The sequence below is a fragment of the Pipistrellus hanaki genome (assembly GCF_964339955.1).
Source record: "Pipistrellus hanaki genome assembly, chromosome: 11".
In the NCBI taxonomy this organism is placed as follows: Eukaryota; Metazoa; Chordata; class Mammalia; order Chiroptera; family Vespertilionidae; genus Pipistrellus; species Pipistrellus hanaki.
The window spans coordinates 23,631,458-23,644,065 of record NC_140513.1 but is presented as its reverse complement, the minus strand read 5'-3'; the positions used below and the strand labels follow the sequence as shown (position 1 = coordinate 23,644,065).

Here is a 12,608-nt window from a genome sequence, read left to right as displayed (position 1 = left end):
CATGAGGTTTATTGCATTTCTTGCAAATAGGAGGTGGCCAGTACTCAGTGCGGTGCCTATATTGACCATTTTTATTAAAATTTACATTTCTGGGAGTTATTACCCACCATGTGCCAGCTGCTTTCAAGACCTGGGGATATGGGGGGGGGGGGTGTGAAGGGAGGGAGAGGGCAGCATTTTCCCTGAAAGAGAGCATATCTCCAATTATTTTTCTTTCCAAAATTGGCCATTTCTGGACCCTATGTGGTAAATGTATAAGGTTTTATGATTTCTGAAATAAAATGTATTAAATCAATTTGCTGTTTTTTTAAATTTTTTCTCATGTTTATCCTTAGATTTTCATATGAAATAACCACTTGTTATCCTTAACTGATACAGAGGATGCTTAATACCACCTTGTATAGTCCATCAGTTAGTAAACTCTCCCGCACACGGGCAGTCCTTTAGACATCCGAGACCTTCCATGACAAAACCCCTGGCATTTGCTGAGGGCTCCCTGTATCCATCAGGTGCTATGCAGTGTTTCTGCTCATTTACTCTTCACCACAATGCTATGAGACAGATGTCATTATTATCTCCACTTCACAGGTGAGAAACCAGGCTCAGAAAGTGACAACAAGACCAAATTCAGTAACCAAGCAGCAGAGCAAGGGTTCAAGTCCAAGAGACAGACTCCAGAGCTCTCAGCTCCGCCCAGAATCTCCTGAAATGTCAGCCTCGTATCTTCTCCTTCCTCCCTGGGATTTCGGGAGATAATCAGGCAGTTCTCGCTTTGCTCCTGGGCCTTCAGGATGAAATATTGCTGTACAACTGTGGCTTCCAGCTACGGCTTTCTCTTGCTCCTAGTTCCTGCATCTGTTCTGAAACAGGCGCCAGGAGCTGAGCTGGACATCCTAGGCGGAGTCTGTCCAGCACAGAGCAGAGGGACCAACCACCCTGAGTGTGGACATGCAGTCTGGTCACCGTGACTCCCTTGGCAGCTGTGCTTACACTAACCTTGAAGTCAACAAATACCCCAATGTCTCTGTTCTCAACACACAGTGCTCCTCAGTTATGCCTCTACCTCCCTGGACTTAGGTGGCTTGATTTGTTCTAATATAGCCTATTGTTAGGACTATTACATTTAATCTTCGTGGATTTAATCAAATGTTCCAGCCTGTTATGGTTCTTTGCACCCCAACTCTGTCATCCTACATACATCACAACTTCTAAAGTTCCTACATGCTGCTTTTTATAATTTTACTCAATTTACTGACAAAAGTTCAAGGAAATAGAGGCCTGTGGCCAACACTAGAGACTATACCCACATTAACCTCGGTCTACGAGGGAGAGCTTATTGGGTCGATGATGACTCACATAACTGGGTTCTCATTCTGCTGACCTTTCTCCTGTCTCAAGGCAGACAAGGGGAGCCAGGGGATTAAAATGGAAAGACTTAGTTCCTGTGTTAGAACTCCTATACATACTTAGGTTAGAACCTCAAGTGGAAAAAAGAGGATTCAATGGGTAATCACGTGAATAGAAATGAACCTCAGCTCCGCCATGAACTGGCAGAGGGCTTTTGAAAAGCCCCCTTTGCTCTGTTGGCCTCTATTTCCTCTCCTATAAAATGAGCTAGTGATAGTTGCTTCGTTTGGTTATTGGACAGATTCAATGAGATAAGGTATAAAAAAGTACTTTGTCACCTGTCACACACCAGACAATTGTAAAGGATTCAGGGGCTGATAATAAATAGACAGTTAACTCCAAAGCTAAGACTCTGAGCCTTGCTTAGAGGGCAGGGAGGAGTCTGAGGCAGCTCAGCCTTGCCCCGTAAGTGATATCTTCCTCTGCACAGTGCACACTATGGGCCTCTACTGAGCATGGCTGAGTCAAGAAGACTTAGGATCAGCAGACAGGGCTTACACAACAGGTTAGGCAGTGGATTTGTTAAAGGATGTCACTGGTTCCTCCTATGACGGCATGTTCTGAGCGCTGGGGTTTTAGCTCCATAAAAAGAAGAAAGAACAGTGAGAGTAAAACTTTTGCTTCCAGACTCCAATCCTAGGACCTCGCTCACCGACCCGGCAGTGAGAATGAGTCTGAGAAAAAACTTCGTGAAATTTCCCAAAGACACAAAGACATGATCAAAGTTTTACTTACACAACAGAACACTTTTGCTGCCATATGCTGGTCAAACTGGCCCAGGATGATCCTCACATCATTGCCCTGTGGACAGAAGGACAGGTACGTAAAGGTGAGTGGATGATGGCACACCCTAGAGTGCTTGAGGCTGTGGGCAGAGAATGTTCATGCACCCGAGGCTCCAAGCCAAGAGCTCTGCCTGAGCAGGGCAGGCAGGGAGACCTCAGATTCTCTGGCCCTCTTTGGGGCCAACTTTCCCTTGGTTCCTGCTGTCAGCCCTCCCCGGTCTCATGGGCAAACAGCAGGATAAGTCTGCACAGGCTGGAGGCTAACGCTGACAGCTCTAAGGGGCCTTGGCCTCTCCGCTGCTCTCCTCCAAACTCTGCAGGGTGCAGAAATTGTCTAATCTTCTGCACTGCACATGCAGGGAAACTGAGGCCAGAGGAGGGAAGGGAGCTTCCTCGGTTCCCAGGATGGTGTTTGCACAAATGAGATGTGAGACCCAGCTGAGCCGCCCCTCCCTCCCCTCCTACCCTTTATTCTAGACTTTTCTACCTTCCTGGAATCCACAAAGCTTCCCAATCAAGTTTCAGAGTCTGAGTTCTGAGCTTTGTTCAAATACCAGCTCTACCAACAGGCTTTAAGGGTGGCCGCAGGTGGCACCTTTTTTCCTTTGTAGCCTCAATTTCCTGATCTGCAAATTGTGGATAATGGTGATACCTACTGTAAGGGTTGCTGGGGGCACTAAATGAGACAATCCTTATGAAGTGCTTAACTCGGCTCCTGACACATAGTAACTGTCCAATAAATACTATCTAGTATTAGTTTTAAAACCTTCCTCTGGTCCATCTTCATTTCAAAGGAAAATCTATATTCGAATGCGCTATAAATGCTTATTTATTATCTCATTATTTCAATTTAGTATCTCATTTTACCAATGTTAATAGGTATAAGTTGTACAGCAGCTTCTGTGACTCATTTATTAACAAACATTTACTCTCTGATGCCCCCTCTCAGGTCAGGGGAAGGGGTTCTTGGTTGCTTTCCAGGGAGAGAGGACCCAGGCTGGGCCTTGACCCATAGAGAAGAGGCTGAAGGAGGCCGTGCTGGGCAGTCACCAGACCAGCTGGGTCCTGGCCTGCATGCCCGTCCCCTCCCCCGTCACTTCCTGCCTCCTGCGGTGAGGCCCAGCCTTGCAGGTGGTGCTACCTTCCCACTGTTCCTCCTGTACTCTCCAACAGGCCTCAAGACCCTTTGAAGCATAAAGAAGGGAAGCATCTTTTAAATATCAGTTTTTAGCATCTTTCAAAATTGGAAAGTGCTGACTGAGAGACCATTTTACTCATCATGCACTTTAGCAAAATAAAAAAGGCTTGGATTCTAAAATCATCCTTCGTTTGCAAGCAAGAATGGAAAGAAGAAGAAAAAAAAAATCCCACTTGCTCTGAAAGGACTTTAAAAGATCATTAACAGAGCAGTTGAAGGAAGGCCAGCCTTTGTCATCACCATGTCTGCGATGCTATAAAAAGTTCTAAGCCGCTTCCGCTCTGTGGACATGCTCCCAGGCACACTCAGGGTCTTTCTGCTTGTTGTGGAAATCTTTTAGCATTTCTTGTTGCTAACAGTATCCACCCAGCAAACATTTATGGAACATCTACTTGTGCCAAGCCCTGTGTTGCTAAACATGATATAGAAACAGCTTATTGGATTTTGCAATTAGACAGGCCTTGGTTCAGATCCCAGCTCCATCACTGACCAGCTGCAAGATCCTGAGTTTTACTCTCTTGAAGCCTCAATTTCCCCATCTCTGAAGGAGAGATAATGTCAATTACCCCATCTCTGAAGGAGAGATAATGCTACCTACCTTGCAGGTGGCTGCAGGATTCATGATATGAAACCTGCCTGTTGGCTTCCATGATGTTCTCTCCTGGTTCCCCCCTAGCTCCTGGTTACTCCCACTCAGAATCAGTTCCCCATCTTTCTGTCCATCCCTAAATTCTGGTGTTTCCCTCAGTTCTGCCCACATCACTTTCCCTGGGCAACCTCATTCATGACCCCCAAACTGTGTGCTGTGAATTCCAAAATCTCTCAGTCCAACCCAGATACATTTTTCCAGCTGCCCACTGGATACCTCCTCGGTTTCTCCCAGGCACTTCAGGCTCATATGACTGAAAATGCACTCATCATCTTTCCCAACAAGCCCCTTCCTCCTCCTGTGCTGTCCAGCTCTGAGACTGGGGTTGCCAACCGCCCACCCCCAAGCTGGGAAACTTGGCAGTCATCTTAGATTCACTCCTCTTTCTTCATCCAAGCCATAACCAGGGCCTGCTGTTCTGTCTGCTTATAGCTCTCAAATTATCCCTGTCCTCCAGCCCCATAGCCCTGGGTTTAGCCACCATCATTCCCTATTGGTGAACCACAGCAGTCTCCCATCCCGATCCCTGCCTTTAGTCCTGCCCCATCCACCAATGTATCCACAGAATCATTCCAAGATTCAAATGTGATCTTGTAAAATCTTTTCACGGCTCCCTGAGCTTTATAGGGCAATCTCTGAGCTCTTCAGTAGAGCACTTAAGATTATTTACCAACTGACTCCTGCACATTTTTCAATCTCATTTTTCACTAGTCCTCACTTCTTACTACTCCTCCACAGCAGCAAGAATGAACTACCTGCAGGTCTGCTATTAGTTCGTTCGTTCATTCATTCATTTTCCCACTCTATCCCCCCCTTTCTTTCTGTAAGTTAATCCATATAGAAAGTCTTTCCCTCCAACCCCACTCATTCGGCCTGGACAGTGGCTACTCACCCACTCTTCATGCCTTAGCTCAGGCACCCCTACTCAGAGAGGCCAACAGTCTGTCCCATCAGTCTTGATGGCCATTTATTCCTCCATGGGCCCAGAGCACTCTATCATGGCACAAGACAACTTACTTGTCCATCTTTCCCACCAGACTGAAGGTAACTTGATTCATCTCTGGGTTCCTAATTCTCAGCACAGGTCATAGCATATATATCAATACATAGGTATTGGATGCATCAAGCACAAAACCTGGTCCATACTAGTTATTCAGCAGCTGGTATCATCATTGCACTTTTATCCTGTTAGCCTAGGGACTAGGCACTGATTGGGTTCACCATGTCAATTTCTGGAATGGACCAAGGGACCCACATCTTCGTAGCTGACCACCTGGCCACTTGCTGTCAGATAAATAACCAGCTTTGCTATTTGTGGACCATTTAGTATCTCTGTTGCCTTGACAACCAAGTTGGACAGATTGCTTGATCTGTGCTCCTAGATGCTTAGGACTAGATGGGGCCCAAGGGATCAGTGATTTCGTTAACCTCTTCCCAGAGAGGCAAAAGACTTCCACCAAGACTGCACAGCACCCCGAAACCAATGGTCTTACCTTGGTGCTCCCTGATCATCAGAGTACCCTGAGAAAAGATCCCATCCAGAGCCGGTTTATGTTTGATACAGGAAGATATTCACACCTCTCTGACTCTAGACAGTGAGTAAGAGAGGGTATGATGTTCCAGAGTCTGGGAGGAAAGAGAACAAGGCAGCACCCAGTGCAGCTGGAACCTGGGATCCGGGGTTGGGTAGAGGACAAACAGAGATGTGACTGGGCTGGGATCCTTACTGGGGCCTGGAGCACAGTATGAAGAGGATGAGGTACTTCTCAAAGTAGGGTAGGTGCATAAGGAGTGGTCCTGTGGGTATGAAAAGCATGATATACCTGGTTTGTCTTTCAGGTGCAGCAATTTATTGAAAGACTCAAGATTTGGGCAAAGGTTTTGGATTTGGGGGATCTTATAGGGTTTAAACACTCCTAATATGCTCTCACAAAAGTTCCAGAATCATGCTTCTAAATGCTGCATAACTAGCTTCTTTTCCTGAAAGTCCAGAGAGTGGAAGAGGTATGAGCACACTCTCCTGGGTATGAGTACACTCTCCTCAGGAGTGAAAGAGCTTGGGGACAGTCTGGGGGAGCAGGATATAGGGGAGGAGAGTCAAACGTCCCTGAGGATGAGAGTGACAGAGATGGCTGTGATGTTACAGAGAACCTAGAACATGGCAGAGGTCCCAGACCTTCCATGGACCCTTGATTCTGCAAGGTGCCGTGTGAGTATAAGTAGATAACCTGAGATTGGACAAAAGACAACTTCTTCTCAAATGGCTAGATCTAAGGTTGCAGACCATAATGGAGACATATGTTCAAGCCCTCAAGAAGCCAAAAGAAGGGGCAAAAATGGAAGGAAATGGGTATGGCTTGGAGGGGTGGGAGGCCAAAACTCTGGGTGGATTTTCTTTCCTTTTTCCTAGGCCAATCTCATTTTCTAGAATCCCTTTGTCTCTGAGACCCTTGAAGGGAGCTAAAATTACACATATACACACAAAAGTGACATTTAAGAAGGATGACCCAATTAAAAAACACCCATTTGCAGGGGTCTAGCAAAGTCAAAATAAATGACAATTCCTGAGTTCCTTCTGGCACTTATGCTAAGTAGTGCATCAGTCTCAGCCTAAGAGATAGGTGCTATTATTATTATGCCCACTCTGGAAAGTTTCACCAGCAAACTGAGGCTCCCAAATCGAGAGTTGCCCAGGTGGGGCAGATGCCATTGGTCCTGCTGAATTCCCTCCTCAGGACTGGCACACCCCTCTGAGCTCTGTAGTAAGGGTGGGCTGCTAAGAGCTCGCTCCCTTCTCAGCTAAGGAGAGGAGCTTCCCGGCTTTAGAAGGCTATGCCAGGCCTCACCCTCCATGGCAGCCAGTGACTGACACACACACATAAAACTTCAGCCCCTTCGCTGAAAGGTGAGCCCAGCTCTGTAGTGCAGGCTATGCTCCAGAGACCCTGTGGGGCCAGGCTAACCAGGTCTCCACCCATACAGCATTCTGGCTAGCTCCCTTCTAGCCTCATCCTGCTTCTCTCCCCTTCTCCAGAGCACACTCTCAATAAATCATTTTCACAAGAATCTCAGGCTCCCTTTCTAGACTAAGATATACGGGTAGGAAGTGGTTGTGCAGACCTCGACCCCAGGCGTGTCTGGCTCGAGAGCCTGACACTTGACCACTCCCTCCCATACAGTGCCTCCCAGGCTGAGAGGCCAAGCCCACCAGGCCCGAGCTGCAGGATCCAGTCTGCAATGACAAGTCATGGAGACAAGTCCTGCAACTGTGGAGTAAAAGGACCCGAGTGGCCAATGCAATCCTGAGACATCACAATAGCTGTTGTGCATTAAAGAGCAGAAAAGTAGAGGCCATCCTGCTCTTCTTCCCTGTGTCAGGAGTGTGGATCCTGCTAGAAGGTCAAGATTGACTTGACATTGACCTCTGGGTATGTAGCATCTTCTGCCACCTGTGCTTCTGTTTCCACCCTCGTTCAATAGCTTCCTGATCCTCAAGGGCACAGCACAGACCCACTCTAACTATCCCAATGGGCTGTTGAAAAAATCCAATCAAACCTTGTTGGATGTCCTAGAAAGGGCTGAGGTGCTATGAGCCCCAGGGCAGCTGAGTTAGTATAGGCTGGTCATGATGCAGGCTGGGGGAGTGGCCTGACCAGGGGCCGTGGACACTGAGATAGGGGTCTGTCTAGCTATGGCGCGGGGTAAGCCTGAGAGAGTCAGCCTAGATGTTTTCCAAAGTCACTCCTGGCTCTGACAAACTGATTCCACATCAGAATGAGCGCTCTCTTATATTTAGCTAAAATTAGTCTTTCTTAGACCTTTTTTTCCTCACCAGAAATGTCCCTAAAGACAGAGAAGCAGGGGACATATGCCAAAGAAAGGGAGTGAAGAGGGAACAGCCCAGGACAGCCCACTGGCAAAGCATGGGTTTCTTTAAAGTTTATTACTTTATTTTAAAAATTCATGTATACTTAGCATTCTAATAATGTATCTATGTTTATCTTAAGATAGAAATAATGCTTTTTCTTCCCACGTCTCTGAGCAAAACTTGCCTGCTGGGAAGATGCACAATATTTATTCTAGCTTTGTGTCCCCTCAGGGTTCTTGTACGAACTGCATTTTCAGATAGACAGGCCAGGTTCTTGGCCTCTGGGGTGGGGCTAGAATTCCCACTAGCGCTCTCCCATGGAGCAAAGCAGGCAACAGTCTACCTCAAGGCCTATCTTTGTGGTTATCGAGTGACAGGCAGAATAACGGCCCCCCACAGATAGGCATGTTCTAATTCCCAGGACCTGTGAATAAGCCATGTGACATGGCAAAAGGGAATTAACATTACAGATGGAATTAAAGCTGCTAATCAGCTAATTTATAAAATAAGGAGATTTTCCTGTAATATAAATCCTGAATGAGCAGGGTTGGGGCTGCTCAGGGGAAGGCGAATAAAGCAACTGAACTGAACAGAAGCCTGGCGCCCTCCTCCACAAGGCCCAAAGCCACGCCATGGAAATACCCAGGGGCAGCCTGGGATGGCCTTCCAGTCAGGTCTGGCAGCGGTTAATACTAAAGGCCCCTGTTTGGAACAAGCCCAGAATGAGCTTAACCACCTGGGGTCTTCATCACACAGAGACTTTCTTTAGATTCATAGCTGCTAAATCAGCCTGATTAATTTCATTATTCAGTCCCTCTATGCTTATTTTTGCTTGGTTGACCGCGCGTGCGCGTGCGCGCGCGCGCGCGCGCGCGCACACACACACACACACACACACAGACACACACACACACACACACACACACACACACACACACACAGATGTTATGGCTTTCAATACTTTTGTGTTTCTATCAATTCCCCTTTGTATTTTTACAGGCTTTTCTTTATATATTTCAGTGAGATGCAATTTAGAGCAATAATGGCCCATGAGTGTATTATTCTCTTGGTGAATTGTACCCTTATTTATAGAAAATGACTGTCCTTAACACCTGAACCTTGTATTGGCTTTGTGCGAATATGAACACTGGGATTCTTGTTTCATTTTGGTTTGCTTGGTATACTGTACCTTTGTCCAACCTTTTACCTTTGACCTTTCTGTGTCGCTCTGTTGTAAATAGCTACAATTACCTCTTCAAAGCACAATCGGAAAGTCTTTGCCTTTTAATATGGAGTTTGACCAATTCGAATTTATGGTCAGGATGATTATATTTGATCAGCAATTATCTTTTTTGTTTTGTAATTTTCACATCTACTTGCTGTTTTTCAATACATGGGATAGATTTTCTTTGTTTTTATCTTCCATGTTTCAGAAGCTTCTGTTTGCATTATAGTGTATTTACCATTAAGTTACTCTAAGTCTTCTTTAGCTTATATTTCTCTAATTATGAAACTCGTGAGTGAAATGGTCTCTTTGGAGTCCCTCTCCTATGTAAGACCAGGAGTTTAGCACCCATTTATTTTTTCAAACTCATCTAGTTCTTTGGCTCTGTTAAAGGAATTTAGATTTATATATTCAATAACTATTATTATAGTATCTATTTTTGCATTATATGTGTATGTATATTTGCTTTCAAAATGAATTTTTGCATCTTTTATAACTACTATTTAAACTTAGCTCTTTCCACAGGTCCTGGTGGTCCTCAGAGCATGTCTGTCATGACTTCAACTATGAAGCTTGCCTGGTTCTAGAAGGATGACATTGACTGCAAGGACTAACTTCTAGAAGGGCACCTGGCACGTGTACCACGTGAACCTCACACATCAGAGGACGTCTCCCCATGGTCCATTGTTTCTGGGACTGAACACTGCAGAGGAGTCAAGGTGGCCTGGATTTTGCACCTTTGTGGAAAATATGCTTTTTTTCTGGCCTAGATACTTGTACATTTCAAAACTTTTTATGTTTGTATTTCAAAACTTTTGCCAAATGTGTCTATATATGACTCTCTTTTCACCAATTCTGTTAGAATGTGGAAAGGCCAGCTAGTCTGCACATGTAGCCAGCACATTCCTTATGAAACTGTTGACTTTATAGTTCCATCATGGTTGAAGATTGGCAATTTTGTCGGCTCCAATCTAGTAGTTCTCTCTTGAGTCTATTTAAGTTTGTCTCCAATTTAAAAAAGAATAAATTTCTTATTTGAGAATAGTTTTAGATTTACAGAAAAACCACAAAGATAGTATAAAAATTCCCATATGTCTCTTACAGTTTCCCCTATTTTTAACATCTTGTGTTAGTATGGTACATTTGTTACAATTAATGAGTCAGGATTGACTCATTATTATTAGCTAAAGTCCATACTGTATTTAGATCACCTTAGTTCTTTTTTCTAATGTCCTTTTCCACTTCTGAATTTCACCCAGAACACCATATTTAGCTGTCAGGTCTCCATAGACCCCTTTAACATAGACTCCTTTAAACTTAGGCATTCCTTTTTTTTTTTTTTTTTTTTTTAATTCTCACCTGAGGATATTTTCCCATTGATTTTTAGAGAGAGTGGAAGGAAGCGAGGAGAGACAGAAAGACAGAAACATTGATGTGAGAGAGACACATTGATTGGTTGCCTCCTACATGGGGCCCGACCAGGGCTGGGGATTGAGCCTGCAACCAAGGTAAGTCCCTTGGACTGGAATTGAACCCTGAACCCTTCAGTCCATAGGCAGATACTCTATCCATAGGGCCAAACCACCTAGGGTGACATTCCTTATTTTTAAAGACCAAGACGGTGTTGAAGAGTATTGGTCAGATATTTTGTAGAATGGCCTTCAAACAGAATTTGCCTGATGCTTTTCTCATGGTTAACCTGAGGTTATGGATTTTGGGGAAGAAGATCATAGAGGTAAAATGCCCTTTTATCACATCATTTAAAGGTACATTCAATCAATTGGACTTATCATGGCTGATGCTGACATTGATCACCTGTCTGAGGTAGTGTTTGTCAGGTTTCCTACTGTAGAATTATTCTCCCCACTCCCACCCTCTTCATACTGTACTCTTTGGAAGGAAGTCATTTAATAAGTGGGTAGTTTTGCTCCACCTCCTTGAGTGTGAATATCTATATAAATTATTTGAAATTCTTCAGCATAGGAGATTTGTCTATTCTCTCCCACTTATTTATTCAATCATTCATATCATATGAACTCATGGATATTTATTTTATACTTTGAGTTGTAATCCAACACTTTTATTTTATTGCTCTAATGTTCCAGCTGTGGCCACAAGGAACTCTTTCAGTTCCCTCTGACCCCGCCCATCTGTGTGTGAAGGTGTTTTTGAGCATTTCTTGTTTTCTGGCACTGCAAGACATTCCAGGATCTAGTTCCTATCTCAATACTAGAACCAGCTATTACTCCAGGGAACCCTGTTTCCTTTTCCTTGAAAATAATATTAGAAACCAAGAGTTGGGTGCTAGGCGTGTTTGTTTTCTTTTTTTTAAATTTTGATTCTGTTTGATTTTCCCTTAGGATCTCCCTTTTCCAGCATCCATAACTGTTATCTTCCTTTCATTAGATTGATTTCTTTGACCATTTCCTTTGAATCTCAAGTTTGTCCTCCAAATTATTGATTTTTTATTTTCCTTGGCATTAACTCTGCTCTTTACTACCTCAAATGCAGATTTTAATTCCATAATTTTCTATTTAGTTTTCTTCCCTGTCCTCTGTACTTCCTTCTCTATCTTGTCCCACAGTGAACCACAGGTTTGCTTTTTCTCAGAGCTTTCCAGAAGTTACGTTTCTTTGTTCTTGAGTACTTTACTCTTGCGTTTTGTTGACTTTATCTGCCCAGACTTGATATTTCACTTATATACACTCAACAAATTTATTGAGCAAGTTAGATTTGGTTTTAGGTGATGGGGGAATAAAATAGTGACCATGACAGACAGAAACAGCTATCTCTCAGAGCTTACATCTTAGTGGGAGGAGACAGATGACAAAACAACTAGGTAAAATGAATAGTAGGTCAGATGTTGTTAATGGTTGAATTGTGTCCCCCCTCCCAGATGTTGAAATCTTAACCCCCCAAACCTCAGAATGTGACCTCATTTCAAACAGTGTCATTGCAGGTGTAATTAGCTAAGATGAGGTCATGTTGGATTGAGAGCCAACAATGACTAGTGTCCTAATATACAGATGATGTGAAGAAGAAGGGGGATAATGCCATTTGAGGCAGAGATTTCAAGCCAAGGAACATCAAAGGTCTCTGGCAATACCAGAAGTTCAGAGAAAGGGATAGAAGAACCCCAGAGCCTTCTAGACAGCATGGCCTTGACCTTAGACTTCTATACTTCAGAATGTGAAAGAATAAATTTCTGTTGTTTTAAGCCACCCAGTTAGTGGTACTTTATTAAATACCTGCTCAGGAAATATGCAGATGCCCATCAGTGCAATGGAGAAAGAAATTAGCAGACAGGGGGAAAGGGAGTGAGAGGGGCAAAGATTTAAATTTTAACTGAAATAACTGGAGAAGGGAAAAGTCTGGGAAAAGGGGACTAGTCAGCAAAGAAGGGTAGAAGGCATGAGAAAGAGCTTGCAGGTTCTATGGGAAGAGTGCTTTACACAGCAGAAACTCTTTGCCAACAG

At 44.2% G+C, this 12,608-nt stretch overlaps 1 protein-coding gene across 1 annotated transcript in view; it reads right to left on the bottom strand.

The window, feature by feature from the left end:
- The window catches only part of GABBR2 (gamma-aminobutyric acid type B receptor subunit 2), a 309,555-nt gene that overhangs the window by 132,459 nt on the left and 164,488 nt on the right, over window positions 1–12,608 (bottom strand). The window contains exon 5 of the mRNA XM_084898711.1: window positions 2,143–2,208. Coding sequence (XP_084754837.1) covers window positions 2,143–2,208 — 66 coding nt within the window. The remainder of the gene's footprint in view (window positions 1–2,142; window positions 2,209–12,608) is intronic.